This window comes from Neltuma alba, unplaced genomic scaffold, assembly GCF_004799145.2.
Source record: "Neltuma alba isolate B1F8T4 unplaced genomic scaffold, ASM479914v2 tig00010981_pilon, whole genome shotgun sequence".
NCBI classification, from domain to species: domain Eukaryota; kingdom Viridiplantae; phylum Streptophyta; class Magnoliopsida; order Fabales; family Fabaceae; genus Neltuma; species Neltuma alba.
In genome coordinates this window covers 54,830-70,163 of record NW_021635743.1, presented here as the reverse complement: position 1 = coordinate 70,163, position 15,334 = coordinate 54,830, and the positions used below count along the sequence as shown (strand labels likewise).

General features: G+C 37.2%; 2 protein-coding genes and 1 pseudogene across 2 annotated transcripts; 2 read left to right on the top strand and 1 right to left on the bottom strand.

Annotated features, from left to right (window-relative positions):
• Positions 1-284: 284 nt before the first annotated feature.
• On the top strand, positions 285-2,415 carry LOC114760476 (succinate--CoA ligase [ADP-forming] subunit alpha-2, mitochondrial; the record flags this gene model as incomplete). Its single annotated transcript, XM_028949734.1, is given in 3 exon segments — positions 285-346; positions 703-784; positions 1,878-2,415. Coding segments are annotated over 3 exon segments (284 nt in total), but the record flags the coding sequence as incomplete, so codon positions are not given.
• Positions 2,416-3,879: 1,464 nt separating this feature from the next.
• On the top strand, positions 3,880-10,177 carry LOC114760469 (dolichyl-diphosphooligosaccharide--protein glycosyltransferase subunit STT3B-like; annotated as a pseudogene).
• Positions 10,178-11,687: 1,510 nt separating this feature from the next.
• LOC114760468 (uncharacterized) lies at positions 11,688-15,334 on the bottom strand. Its single transcript, XM_028949725.1, has 3 exons — positions 14,906-15,334; positions 13,989-14,119; positions 11,688-13,062 (listed from the first exon to the last, which is right to left on the bottom strand). Exons 1-3 carry the CDS (start codon positions 15,023-15,025, stop codon positions 12,291-12,293), a joined length of 1,023 nt encoding a protein of 340 aa, XP_028805558.1. The 5' UTR covers positions 15,026-15,334; the 3' UTR covers positions 11,688-12,290.

Below are 15,334 nucleotides of genomic sequence, written 5' to 3'. Positions count from 1 at the left end.
CTTTTCAAGCACATGAGTATGTTTGAAAAGTATTTTTTTTTTTTTGTATGTAACTGGATTAGGTCGTATGACATAATGAGCTCAACCTTTGACCCTATGTCTTTTGCTTGTTAGGTTGAATTATCATATTATCACCTGTTTTTGTTTGTTTGTTTGGTTGTTGTTTATATCTCTTTTTTTTCCCTTTTGGCTTAAGCATTACCGTTTATACTTTAATTTTTTTTTTTAAAAAAAATTACTCATTAACCTTCCCTCCCCCCCCCCCAAAAAAAAAAAAAATTCAGGTATCATTCTTATAGGAGAGATAGGAGGGACGGCAGAAGAAGATGCTGCTGCATTAATTAAGGTTTGATTTTATGACATTGGTGCATAAAATTTTGTTCTTTATGCATAACATCAATATGGTGGTTTTCTTGTGTTAAAGGAAAATAAGTCATCTATTATATTTCTGGAGGGAGATGTAGTTGTAATTTTGTTGGGAAAGCTTGTAAACATGGTTTCGTATATGTCATTTTTTTTATTTGGTGAAGACAATTTAAATCTTCTTTATGTTGATGGTTTAATTGATGATATACATGGCTCTACTATTTATTCTATAGTAAAAGAGAAACATAGGTGCTCATATTTATTATTATATTTTAGTTAACTAGTTAATATATCGGCACATGAATTCTTAAATTGATTTTGTTTGTGACAATACAGGAAAGCGGTACTGAAAAGCCTGTTGTTGCATTCATTGCTGGATTAACTGCTCCACCTGGTCGTCGTATGGGTCACGCTGGAGGTAAATCCTCTTGTGAAGTTTTGTTTCTCTTGGCATTTGATAGCAAATATATTTAATGCATGATGTCCGCTATGATAAATAATTAAATTTGTTGAATTTTTCTTTTTTATCTGTAAGAAGAGATTCGGTCTAATTGACTGTCCTTATGATAATCAATACCTTTTGTTGTTCTTAGATGAGGCAACCTTGTTTGCATAACATGCTACTTTTTGTTGCTTTTGCCAACCATTTTTACATTATTTTCATTTAAATCTCCCTTTTACTTTTTGGTTACCTCTGGTTGATGAAGATCAAAATTTGTACCTGGAGTCAGGTAATATCCATCAATTGTCAAACCTGGGTAACATTCTACAATTGTCAATGAATTAGTGATTGAACTTCGCCTGGTATGGTCATATGATTTATAGGAGTTAGGGTCGTGTAGAAAATTGTAAGCTCAAGACTTACCATGGCAAACAGAATTCATGTAGGCAACTTCTATTAGTTTGAAAAATTGACACTGTATTAATATTCTGGGTAGAGCCTAACCACTATCAAGTTGGAAAACTCAGTTTGGCTGAACTGAAAGCTAGATTTATGATAGGGGCTGGGTAGCATGGGATGCTTAAGTCTCATATCAAGTAACATGAGATGCCTTAGTTCTACCATTTGGTATCATTAAGGTCTATTGGATGATAGGGACTGGATAGTATATGTTTTAACATCCGAGTAGTGCGATTTGCTTGATTTGGTATTTAAGAAAGAGTATGTCTCCCTCCTTGACTGCACATTCTCAAGGGTAGGTTTTCTATCCTCCTTGGATCCTATCAATTTATTTGTGCAAATGTGTTGGTCTAATATGTGTTTCACACAAGTTGTTTTTCTCTAGGGCTATTAGCAAAATGCCCTTTTTGGGGGAAAAATTAATAAATTCTTGTTCTAGATATATGACTAAGTTTTTTCTGTATGCTTAAGAGTAATAGACGAGTTATCAGTTCAAAGTTAGTTAGTTAGTTCTTCATTATGCTGTATTTAATTAGTTAGTTCTTCATTATGCTGTATTCTGTTTGATAGTAACTGCACTTCAACAATTTGCTTGCCTTTGCTTTTGCAGCTATTGTATCAGGTGGTAAGGGTACTGCACAAGACAAAATCAAGACTCTCAGGGAAGCTGGGGTCACAGTGGTGGAGTCCCCTGCAAAAATTGGAGCTGCCATGCTAGACGTTTTCAAGCAGAGGGGCCTAGCTGAGTAGTTTGAGTTTTGGACATCTGACTTCATTTAGTTTCATCAAAGCCTTTGGTTTTTCTACAAGTTGCAAACACTTGATTCTTGTGGATTATATTGGCTCTTTTCCTTCTTTTTTTTTGCCCTTTTGAGCAAGGAGAGATAAGTTAAAATAAAAGATATTTTAGGACCTCGAGGCTACTAAAAAAATTTTTTTACCACACCCAGTCATCTCCAGTTTCCCTGGTGATGGATTGTACGCCCTTCACACCCTTAGTGATGAATTTTAAATGACTTCAACTTGCTGTTTCTGCAAGGTTGTTTGCTTTGTAATTCTGTGCGTCTGAGTAAGTTATGGCGATCTCTGTCATTGCACTTCTGTTATCAAGCCAATTCATTTATGATGCTTTGAAGGTGCATGTATCATTCACAGGCATGTTTTTCTCTCTAAGCCATGGACTAGTAGAATGACATAACAGTTATATTAATTGGCATGGCTCCCCTGGTAGGCAAACGCTTAAACAGGAGAACCGTTGCCGGCCATAACAGAAGAGTGTAAAACCTAAGGCGGGTAAATGAGAAGCGTTGGGAATCGTGGGTGACTTCTAGCGACTTGAAGAAGTAAGAAAGGCTGGGAGTGGTATGGCACCAGTTTTCATGAACATCAGATGGGTGAATTCTGGGAACAGATCAGTTAAAACCAACAGTGATGGTCCTTCTGTATTATTGAGGAGCTTGAATGTCGGTATTTCTTACACGGATCATGTGGGCAAATTCGCTAAAGGCATAGGAAAGAATGAAACTGGGCTATGTTCGTGGCTAAATGTTTACCACTGAAAGAAGCATTACTACGAGCAACTGTGAAGAGTTCAAGGAGGGGTGACGCATGTATTGAAACAGATTGTAAGGAATGCCTTTGTTGGGACATTCGTCAAAAACGATTTAAAAGCAAAAGCAAGCTTAAATCATGAACTGCACAACACATTCTTCAAACTTCAAATATTTTTATTTTTATTTTGAGAGGCACGGGAGGCAATATCTTGGTGTGTTATGACTATCATTATATTAGAAGTAATATCTTAGTCTGTCAAGACATGAGGAACTAATTCTTTTCACTAAATCTAATTAAATACTCCTCCAGTCCTTAATATAAGACCAATTATTGAGTTGGTTTTAGTTTAAATATAAGACTAATTTCTCATATTTATTAATTTTCTCTAAATTATTCCTGTGGATACTCTTTCAACCATAATCAAGTAAAAAAAAAGAGAGGTATTAGAAAGATGATTATGATATTTTAAAAAAAAAAAAGTGTCATATTTCTTATAATTAATTAACTTACTTAAATTTTTTAGTCTAATCAAATTAGTTAAATGGGTTTTATATTAAGGACCTGAAGAGTAGTTCAATTTTTTTTTTGGGCCAGGCCTAACAATTTGAATACTCATTCTGAGGTCAAATTTTTTTGTGTCCTGAACCCATATACATAGAATCTGGTACAAGAGCCCTTATATATTTGTTTCAGTTCTGGTTTTCCCATAGGCCCAAAAGAGAGCCGGCTGGCCCATTTCAAGGAGTTGTTGCACGTGCTTAGTAAACACTTGGCTCCAAAACCGAAAGCCTCTCGTACCAAAAAAAAAAACCGAAAGCCTCGGCGTTCTTAAATAAAGATTAAATTTTTGTTTTGTTTTGTTTTGTTTTGTATTATTTTTGTTTTGGCACCATAGTAACTGGGTTGGTAGGATCCTCCTATGCATCTCTGGGCTGCCTTTCGCTTTCTGAAAATTCTTCTCCTATTGCCAATTGTGATATCTGGGAAAGCCGGAATCATCCTCTGTTCCCCCATTTCTAGATCCTTGAACATCCTTTTCCCCAAGTACCACACTGTAGCTTCAGATTGGATACCAATCACAATCAACACTGTAGTTTCTGAACCACTCACTCGTCACTTTCCTCGGAGGTTTCTTATGGGAAATTGAAGATGCTGATTCCCTTTAGTTAATTTCGTCCCGATATTGTTGGGAGGGTTGATCCCTTGAATAGAAGTGGGTGTAATCTGGGTAAAACCAGAGCAGTTCGGAGGCAATGCAGGCTTCGGCGACCACCTTACAGTCCAGTCTGTTGAACAATATCTCTTTCAAGAGCTTTAAGCTCAAGACCAAGCAGCAGGAGCTGCTGATTCGGGTTACGATTCTATGCCTCGTCTATGTCTTGGCTTTCATCACTCGCCTTTTCAGTGTTCTGCGTTACGAGTCTATGATCCATGAATTTGATCCGTACTTCAATTACCGGACTACTCTCTTCTTGACACAGAAAGGTTTTTATGAATTCTGGAACTGGTTTGACTCTGAGAGTTGGTATCCACTTGGACGGATCATCGGAGGCACTCTCTACCCTGGTCTCATGGTTACGGCCGCTATAATTTACTGGGTTTTGCGGTTTTTGAGGTTTGCTGTTCACATCCGAGAGGTCTGTGTGTTGACAGCTCCATTTTTCGCATCGAATACTACATTGGTCGCTTATTTCTTTGGTAAAGAGATTTGGGATTCAGGTGCTGGTCTCGTTGCTGCGGCATTGATTGCCATTTGTCCTGGTTATATTTCAAGGTCCGTGGCTGGATCATATGATAATGAGGGTGTTGCGATTTTCGCCTTGTTGTTAACATTTTACCTGTTCGTGAAGGCTGTGAACACTGGGTCTCTTGCATGGTCTTTGGCTTCGGCTTTTGGTTACTTCTACATGGTATCGGCTTGGGGTGGTTATGTGTTTATAATTAACTTGATCCCACTTTATGTGATGGCTCTTTTGATCACGGGAAGGTATTCGATGAGGCTGTATATCGCCTATAATTGCATGTATGTGTTGGGAATGCTGCTTGCAATGCAGATCCGATTTGTGGGATTTCAGCACGTGCAGTCAGGAGAACATATGGCTGCCATGGGCGTGTTCTTCTTGCTGCAGGTTTCTTCTTGTCATTTGATTCATTTCTCTTTATCACCTCATCGAGTTGCATGTAGTATGGCAAAGAAGCTTGTACCTAGTTGCGTACTTGCTGTATTGCCTAATGATGCTTTTAGTAGTTCCTATGAACCTGTATCTACTCTTTGCAATAATGGGATTTTCTTCTTCTTAAGAGTGGGATTTAATTACGTGAAGAAAGCACTTTTCCAGTTGTTTTGCCTAGTTACTCCTTTCACATTGGGTTTTTGTTTGTTTGTCATTCTTTTCCCTCCTAAATTACTTTTTTTTTTTTTTTTGGCTAGCGATAAATGAATTCTCTCCTCGAAAAATGATGTGTAAAGGGTGAATCTGGTTATCCCACCAAAAAAAAAAAAAAAAAAAAAAAAAGCTGGCCAGATTCAGAACGAATGAATACATCCTTCTAAATTATTTTATTCTTATTTGATTTACCGCTGGTTGACTAGCTTTGATTTCATGCGTAACCTTCCCAGTAATTAGCATCTGTGATCATATCGGTGGTTCAGATTTCCTTGATAAAATTAATTTTCTCTTATTGCTAACTTGCATTATCTTTGCAGGTATTTTACTTTTTGGATTGGGTAAGATATTTGCTTAGTGACACAAAATTGTTTCAAGCTTTCTTGAGGATCACTGTAGCTTGTGCAGTTAGTGTTGGTGCTATTGCTTTGGGAATAGGCACTGCATCTGGTTATATTTCTCCATGGACAGGCAGGTTCTACTCGTTGCTTGATCCAACATATGCTAAGGACCATATTCCAATCATTGCATCAGTCTCTGAGCATCAGCCAACTGCGTGGTCATCTTTCATGTTTGATTTCCATATCTTGCTATTTCTATTCCCTGCTGGGCTCTATTTTTGCTTCAAGAGGTTGTCAGATGCCACAATATTTATAGTTATGTATGGTCTTACTAGCATGTATTTTGCTGGTGTTATGGTCCGATTGATTCTTGTTGCTACGCCTGCAGTATGCGTCATTAGTGCTATTGCAGTGTCAGCCACTGTAAAAAACTTGACTCAGCTGGTGAGGGGCAAAAACAAAACTTTCCAAGGTGGTTCTACCAAAGGAACTAGTGCTACTAAAGGTTCATCCAAGGTGAGATTTTTTAGAGGAACTTGTGTAGAAGGGGTTCTTCTAATGAGTTGCATCATACCTTTTTCAGCTTTTCTAAGCTTCCAGCCCACTAGTGAATCTTTATGGCGTGGTGTTAAATGTTGTGCATGAATTATATACACAATCAGTTGTCTCTAAACTAATATGGTTGCACATTGAATCTTGATGTTATTCAAATGTTACTCAAATGGGTAATACATATGGTAATTTAGTTATTGCCATGTTCTTTCATTGCAATCAGCAGTTCATTTTGGACTTCATTAGTTGATCTAATTTCAACTAGAATCTTTGTGGTTGTTATATAGTTAAGGTGGTGTTTCATCTCTCAATTTGAGCAATAAGCCACTTTCCTGCTGTTATTGTGGTGATGCGATTAAATCAAATAGCTTATTATTATTCATCAACAGGGTGTAGTTGATCATTCCCAGCCTTTCCAAAGAAATGGTGCTATTGTGTTACTTCTTGGTGCTTTCTATCTACTCAGTAGATATGCCACTCACTGTACCTGGGTCACATCAGAGGCTTATTCATCTCCATCAATTGTCTTGGCTGCAAGGGGGCTCGTGGCAATAGGGTCATCTTCGATGATTATCGTGAAGCTTACTTTTGGCTGCGCCAGAATACTCCACCAGATGCTAAGGTGATGTCATGGTGGGATTATGGTTACCAGATTACTGCCATGGGAAATAGAACTGTTATTGTTGACAATAACACATGGAACAATACACACATAGCAACTGTTGGGCGTGCAATGTCTTCTTATGAGGATGAGGCTTATGAGATTATGAGATCGCTCAACGCGGATTATGTGTTAGTTGTCTTCGGTGGTGTTACTGGGTATTCTTCTGATGATATTAACAAGTAAGGCTATCTGATAAATTTTATATTTTGATCTCCAATATATTTTAAATATTACTTTATGCATGTAGCAATTTTGTTTTTGGTATTGAGCATTTTCATCTTTAGTGGTTTATGATCTGCGCTATCTTTTGTTATCTTCACACTATCCTTAAAATAGAAGATTGTTTTGACCTTCTATAACCATGTTGATGCATTTATTTTGGGCTCTGTGTGTGTGTGTGTGTGTGTGTGTTGTGTGTTTTAAAATGTAATGGCAAGACCCTAGGAGAGCGGGGTTATGTTTTCATGGCCCTTCATCAGCAGTTTGCATTTTGGGGTTTGGACAAATATCTTAGGGTTTCACAATGGGTTCCCTTGTTGCACTGATAGATTGGACGTTGTATGCACCTACTTGTCACTGATAGTATTTTGTTATCTTCCCTTCTATAATGCTTCTTACATTTTTTACACGGTATTCTTAATTTTGTGTAGATTTCTGTGGATGGTAAGAATTGGTGGTGGAGTTTTTCCTGTAATAAAGGAGCCTGATTACCTTGTTAATGGAGAATATCGGGTAGATAAAGGTGCAGCCCCCAAGATGCTGAACTGTCTCATGTGAGTTTCTTAGACTGCTTGTTGGGCTTGGACTTTTAAATTGTCATTTTAATTCGAGTCATTCTATGTGTACTAGAATTTTGTTTTGATTTTATTAGAATTACCGTGGGTCCATAAATTTTGTAGTTTATTCTTCTAGTATTTGTCAGCACCCGAACCTGGTTAGTTATCGTAGCAAATTTAAAATCTGTGTTACATTGTTGGCATTCTTTATTTTTCTAATGACATATAAATTAAATAACACAGATATTAATTAATAATATCATATCAAAACTTGCACATATTATTTTATTAATGTGTCTATCAACATTGAAGCACATATTCGGTAAATATCCGGGTAAAGTAAGTACGCGAGATAATATTGAGTGTAAGTGGCTGTGTTCTGTTAGCTAAGTGAATCAGATGAAATCAAAAGTGTTGGTCTCTTGCCAATGATTAAGATTGATGTAACAGTGTGTCAAACAAATAGCAATCTTCGTTTTCTCCTCTCAAACCCTAAACTGACAGAAAGGGAATGGGAAGACAAGGAAATGAAGGGATAATAATAATTGGGCAAGGCTGGTAAAGCCGGTTGAATTAGATGTCTTTGAAGTCAAGGATTTTCATTTTGCAACAACATACATTCCGGTCGATTTTTAAAGTATGATCTAAACTCGAAAAGGCTGAAGTTGGACTATGCTCTCAGGAATTTTCAAGTTTGCTCAGAATTTCTGCTTCACCTTGGAAAGGCCTTAGTTGGACTTGGAATACATAAACTCCCCTTTGGTCTAGGTCTAAGGCTTGGTATATATGTTTACTTGGCATTTTAATACTTCAGCAACCTGGATCAAGGTGTCAAGTTGTTAAAAAAGAGGGGTTTTAAAATGTTGAGGGAAATGTACTTCTACAGATATTTTAATATAATTATATGTACAGAGACATAATTTGATACGTGCTATGTGGTGTGACTTCCTGATACGCAGTGAGTTAATATTATTTTTTCATCTTTTTTGTTAGGTATAAACTCTGTTACTATCGGTTTGGCGAGATGACAACAGAATATGGAAAGCCACCTGGGTAAGTTTTATGCTTTTTAGATTTGACGTTACGATCCTTCGTTGTTTTACTGATATTCAGAGGTCTGAGTGCTCCAAATACAAAGATGAGGTATTCAAATTGCAAAGTCATAATATGAAAGAAAGAGCACAAGAAACAATAGGTTTTCTAACTTGAGGGCCTCGAGGCTTTCCTATCCCCCGACTTTTTCTACCTTTTTCCATCACAAGAAGCCTCTAAAAGCTTCTGCTACCACCGCTCCTCTCACCAAACTCACGCGCTACTTTCACACACTAATTACTCTTGGGCACACCTCGAGGGACAGCTCTTTGTTCTTTTCCCTTGCATTCTCTTTTTGTTTTGTTAGTCCTAGCAATTAGAATAGGGCCCATCATACTATTATTCCACATAAGATTCAGGTATTCTCTAATAGGATCCTCATCTATGCTAGTATTCACATGAACTTTGTTGACGCAATAAAACTAGTATCATCAATGGTATTGGTTTGTCCTTCAATGATGTAACTAGTGAATATAGATTCTTCATATTTAAGTGCGTCCTTGGTTCGTAAGTTTGAGTGCTGTTCCTTGTTTACATTTGTGTGAACTGTAAATCATTTAGGATCAATGTTAGAACCAAGGACATGGGATAAGTCATGATGTAAAGTTTTGAGGCCATGTACATCTTTTCCTTGGCTGTTTTTACCTCAGCCTTGAGGTCAGTACTGGAAGTTCTTTCTGATCAACAAAGGTATTTGAACTTGTTGCATAAACTCAGTCATGACTCTACTTTCTGGTGCAATATTGTTTTAATGAGTAACTAAGGGTTAGCGAATAACTTGAGAAAAAGCTGGAATAAAAGTTCAAGAGGTTGTTCATGTCTAAGTAGAGACTGAGGTGCTCATATTGAATATCACATCCTTTCTTCCGCCCCACACCCCCCGGGGCCGGGGGGGGGAGGGCCCTCTATCCTTCTGTTTAATTCTTTTAAAACAGGCATACTGAGTACGTTTGTCTGGGCTCTAATCCGGTTGTCCCTAATCTTCTGGAATTAAAACCTCGGTCTTTTATCAAAGGTAGCATGCTTTGTTTATGAATGTGCCAGTGAGCTAGTAACAACTTTTGTCTAGGGACAATTTTCAGCTTGAATTAGTTTTGAAACCAAGAGGGAGTAATTTGTGTTGTTGTGGCTGCTTGAAAATATTATGTTCAACTGATGCAAATGTGTGTGTGTGTGTGTACATACTCATTTTGAAATGGCAGGTATGACCGAGCTAGAGGAGTTGAAATTGGAAACAAAGACATCAAACTTGAGTACTTGGAAGAGGCATTCACCACACAGAATTGGATAGTTCGTATTTATAAAGTAAAACCACCTAAAAATAGGTGGTAATTTTAACTCTTGACCCCTCCTCCATAGGAGGGGGGTGTGCGTGTGTGAGAGAGAGAGAGAGAGAGAATTTTTTTTCCTCCTGTGGGAAGTTACCGTATTGTAGTGAAAAAACTCAACAGCTCAAAGACTGCTGGTTTTGTCATAGATTCAATGTAGACTAATTTTTGAAGTGAGCATGCCTAGAATTCAGTTCAGAAATACTTCTGCAAGCACTTCTTTGATATGCCGTCGATTCGTAGTCAAAGGAACTTACACAATGCATTGTTTGGTGGTTCATTATACAATTGGACCTCTTATGTCACATTCCACCCGTTGGATAGGGATCCCAACCAGGCATTTGATCATTTGGGAAGGAAGCAAATTACAAAACATGATGAAGACCAAATGGAACGGTTTTTCTGATAGAAAAATTAAAATTAAACGATTATCTATGCTCATTTATTTTTGCTTCCTTGAGCATATAAAAAAGAAACAAATTGAGGATTAAAAATTTTAAAAACTGTGAGATCTCAAAACCTTCAAGATGAAGGGTTCATTTGTGTTGCTTAACCCTTCAGAAAACAAGTATAATATAATATAAATGCTAAATGCTTTTAAAAAAAGAAAATGGCGACCTTTAATTATCAGTGACAAGGATTTATTGTGCCACCTATGATTCTTTCAATCCTTCTCTATTTATCAATGCATTTCTATAACGTCTTCACGAATTCAATCATGTGATAAATCAAATTCCAAATCTTAAATACATGGATAAAAGACAACTAGATCGCGCAACATGAATACAAGCTGAGTTTTTTTTTGTTGAAAGAAAAAACATAATTAAATGGAACCATTAAATAAAAATAATAACTAAAAGCTGAACCGTCCTCCAAATGTTGTATTGAAAGCTGAAAACACCTCTACTGAAAAAGCCAAAAAGAAAAGAAAAGAAAGAAATCTGAGAACACCAGCAACCAGGGGATTCATTCCCATTAGGAATTGTTTTCTTTTACAAAAGGCTCGTGCCCAAGTGAATAACGCGTCATATATGCGCGCGCGTGTGTGTAATATTGTTTATATTAAAATTTTATGCATTCACTGTATATGCAGCAGTAAACAAAATAGTTTCAAAAGGCTGAATGAAATTAATGCTTAGTGCCATTTGATAGTTACATGTCAATAACATTCCCATGTGTAAACGTCTGCATATTAATGGAAGATAAAAAGCTTCAAATAAAGATCACCCGACCAATAAATAATCATTTGGCAGTATTAGTGGTGGGTAAGGCAAGTAGTACAATAGCAATGAAACTACCATGACACATGTTAGGTGACAAATCAAATCCAATGTTACTGAAATCCGCCAAACACCCTGGAAACTTCTAATCTACTATTTGAGTTGATTTAAGAGATAAGCAGGTATGCAACAAAAGACAACAAACTGCAACTGTGTAAAATCAACATTTCTTTCGTTGTATTTTTTTCCCATCTCATCTATCACTATCTTTATTTGAATACATTATATACATCCATTTTCATAAATATGAAAAAGAAATCAAATTTGCTCTAATTATCAAATTAAAACTGATGATTCTCCATTTTCTATTCTAGGTTTTGTGGGGAAAAGAGAAGTGCATAAGAATACAATAGTATAAAGTAAAATCAAATCCCGTTCCAGGTAACGCAATGCCTTCAATTAAAAGAGCACGCATCTCAAGGAAATTACCAAAATGGGCACCTATATAGGGCACTGCCTTATAAGGCAGAATGGCAGATGAACTCCCCCGCTTTAAAAATAGATTGCAATCTGAATAGTGAAATACATAGACCAGATTCCCTAGTAGCAATCATAAAAAGAAAAATGGAAACCGAGGCCACATGGTTGCAAATATAAAGGGTCTCAACAATAAATCATGATAGATACATATTCGGATAAGAATGAATGATGAACTGGACAAAATGACATTTAACTTGATTCCATCTATTTAAAAATTCATTTTCCACTTTGATATCTAACCGAACTACGAATAAAGGAAGGACTGCAGTCATATTATTGGTACACTTGCCAGAAACTAGTTGCAGCCCTTTATCACGGAAGTGTTTCCCCAGCTGCACCTCCGCCACCATCCTTTTCCTTTCCAGGGAGAACATCCATCTCTTGTTATTCTATGCCTGAAATAAATATCCTAACCCAGTATTTTGATTTCCTTTTCTTTCCACAAGTTTGCTCAACCGAAAGAAATGCACATCTTGGTTTTTCTTTTTCTTTTCTTTTTTTTTCTTTTTGGCCTCATGTTCATACAGTGTCAAAAAATAAATTGGCTCAAAGAATGGGAATGAATTACCCTAATCAAGGGCAGTTTTGCTCCTACGACCGGTTATTGGGATAGGTAAGCCATCAAATATGGGTTTGGCGATAGCAGCAGTTGAAAGAGCTTGCAAGTCTGGTTTCAAACTCCATCCAGTTGGCCAGACTGTTGCTGAGCTATTCTTCTCCTGCTCTTTGAGGCTTGATGTACTTGAAGATTTATGCACAGTAGAAAGTCCATCAATCATTATAGATTCTCCGAGGCCTACAGGAATTGAATCCAAAGGTCCTGACTCAGAATCAGAATGTAGCAGAGTTCTGCTAGCTGATTTTGGCCTCATGGCCAAACGTTTCCCTGTTGAAGGAGAGAAACCACTGGCCCCACCAGTGTTTTCTTCTTTCAATAGCTTTTCTGGGGTACCAGCTCCACTATCAACTTCAGATTTCTGTCGCCTGCGGACAGATTTCTCTTCTGACTTGTCACCTCCTCCATTCCAAGTTTCTACAAGAGGCACATACTCAGGTACTGCACTGTTCCCTGTTAGTAAATCGGGTGGCACATCTGACATTGGTGAGGCTTTGGGAAGCCATTCCTCTCTGAAATAATTTGAACCAGCAGATGAATATACTGCCATTTCCGTTCCTTCAGATGTACCCCTGGGATTTAAAGATTTGAGCCCATAGTATTCCTGTAAGGTAGTCATTGCTGGTGACGTGCTCTGCCGGGGAGCTTTCAGTCTTAAAGACTGCAAAGGTTCCTGCATGCCAGATTGACCTATACGAGGAGGTCGCCTGTCTGGGCTATTATCCCTGCAAAATTAGTAAAAATGAATTTTTAAATTCCTTAAAGTTTTCAAATTCAGTAAACTGGTAAGTGAAGTTATGTGATAAAGAAATAAAGTAAACTTTAAGCAATGTATGTCCACGTGAAATTAATTGAGTTCATTTATTCAAAAACAAAAAGGAAGAAAATTTCCGAACAAGCATATTAAATTCATACAATTCAACAAAAAATTAAGCATGGCGGTATTCAATTAAATGACAAAGTGACAACATGTTAAAGCATTGGAGCATGCAATAGACTCCAGAATAAAACCAATAGGCAATAACTATATGCAGTCCAGATAAGAATGCAAACCGACAGAAAGGCTAAGAAGTTCCCAAGTGGTAACGTTACAAATTTCAAAAAGGGTAGAAACACAGTCAGGATTATCAGCAGATATAAGCGGGGACAAAATGTTTTCTGTGAAAAGACAATCCATAAAAATGCAGACGATGATGAAAGCTATAGCAACAGTATCCTTGAGGAGAAGACCAGAAAAAAGAGAACAAAGAAAGAAACAGAGGAAACAATGACTAGTGCTCCAGCAATATCAAATTTTGCCCGCTAAGAAATAGTTCAAGCACTTGCATGGTCCATCAAAGGGAAATCTTTGTTCTGTTGCGAAGCCAATGATGAATCATATGATAAATTAGCTCCAGAACTGAAAATTTTATCTTTATAATTTCTCTTCAAAACTCATGGGGAAGAAACTAAACACAATCAAATAAAAAGAAACAGGATATGCCTTCAAACTCTAAAAGAAGTGGATTGTTTGACCACTTAGCATGTTGGTGAATTAGCAATAAGAAAAATTCTACGTTAAATATATAATGGGAAGCGGGCAATGCAAAAGCTTTCAAGACGGGAAGATTTTAATTATTGCTAGAACTAAGAAACGAAAGCATATCTATACCTCGATTTGGAAGATCCATTAGGCTGACTGGATGATGGCGGATGTCGCCCTGGTAGTGGAATCCTCAGTGCCTTCATTGCAAACATTTGAAGATCTGTGGCTAACCCATTCATCTTTTTAATGTCAGCTACCTAAATCATGGCAAGAAATTTTCATCAACTAGGGTACGTTATTACTTTAGCAATCAATAACTCATTCATCTAGTGCAAAGCATAAAAATTTAACCATTTCAAAGAACAAGATATTTGGGAGTGAATTTAAAGAATAGACTCTTTTCGTCACTTTTCCTTCCACAATAACTCCTCTTTTGTTCCCTTCCTTATTATCCAGTACTCCAAACACTTTAATTCCGCTGATAGCCCAACGTACCAGAGAAGCGAAAACAGAAGAATAAAGACAAGTCGCTAATTGAATTGTTTCAAGCGACTCTTTCACCGCAGCTTAGTCATAAAAGTATAAATTAACCATCATCCTTCCGGTAAAACGGAAAAATTAGACCATTTTAAGAAATTTTACGAAGTGCGAAAAATCTCATTTTTATCTTCGTCTTCAACTTGTTAAAAAACCTTGCACTCACATCTGCATAATTAATGAGAAATTGCTAGTTGAATCGTTTCAGATTATTTTTCCTTCTTCTGGACGAAGATTCAAGTGTTTCATTGTATCAGCTTAGCAATGAAAACACCAATTAAACAGCATCCTTCCAAAAATCCAGATCAACTTTAAACAATTTAGCAAAATGCGCATGGAATCTTTATCTTTGTCGTCAGCGACTGAAAATAACAAAACACTTCACTAATTGCATATTTTGGTGGAGCAATTACCCATACACACGTCAATAAAAACCCCGGAAATTTACAAGACTCTTCAAAATCACAAGAAAAGTGCCCAATAAATTTGGAAATGAACAATAGTACCTCAACACCATACTTGATGGCCACACCGGCGAGAGTGTCCAATTTGGAAACCCGATGCTCTATATAATTGAGTCCACCACCTCCCACCCCTCCGTTCTGCAAACCATTCGACGGAGACATGAACTCCGATCGACCACCACCGACACCAAGATCTACGATCTCGGAAAGGAAAGTTCAGAGACACAAACACACATACAGATAAATAGTGACCAGCTGGGGAAATGAAAGGGTAACAAAGCTGGAGGGGAAAATTCCCCCAGTAGTGGAATTGAGCAGAGAAAATTTTGACTTGAGGAAAGGAGAAGGAGAGAAAATCGGAGAAATTGGAGAAAAGAATAAAGAGATGAAACGGTGGCACCGGTGGTGGTGGTGGTGGTGGTTTGGTAAAGAGAATTGCCTCCTTTAAGTTTCTCTTCTCAAGGATTTTGA

Bases quoted from the DNA above. Each gene is read 5' to 3' on its own strand.
- LOC114760468 (XM_028949725.1), bottom strand. From the start codon at position 15,025: ATGTCTCCGTCGAATGGTTTGCAGAACGGAGGGGTGGGAGGTGGTGGA. The intron at 14,120-14,905 runs GTACTATTGTTC...GCCATGATTTAG, and splicing joins CCATCAAGTATGGTGTTGAG to GTAGCTGACATTAAAAAGAT. The intron at 13,063-13,988 runs GTATAGATATGC...CTAATTTTGCAG, and splicing joins AATGGATCTTCCAAATCGAG to GGATAATAGCCCAGACAGGC.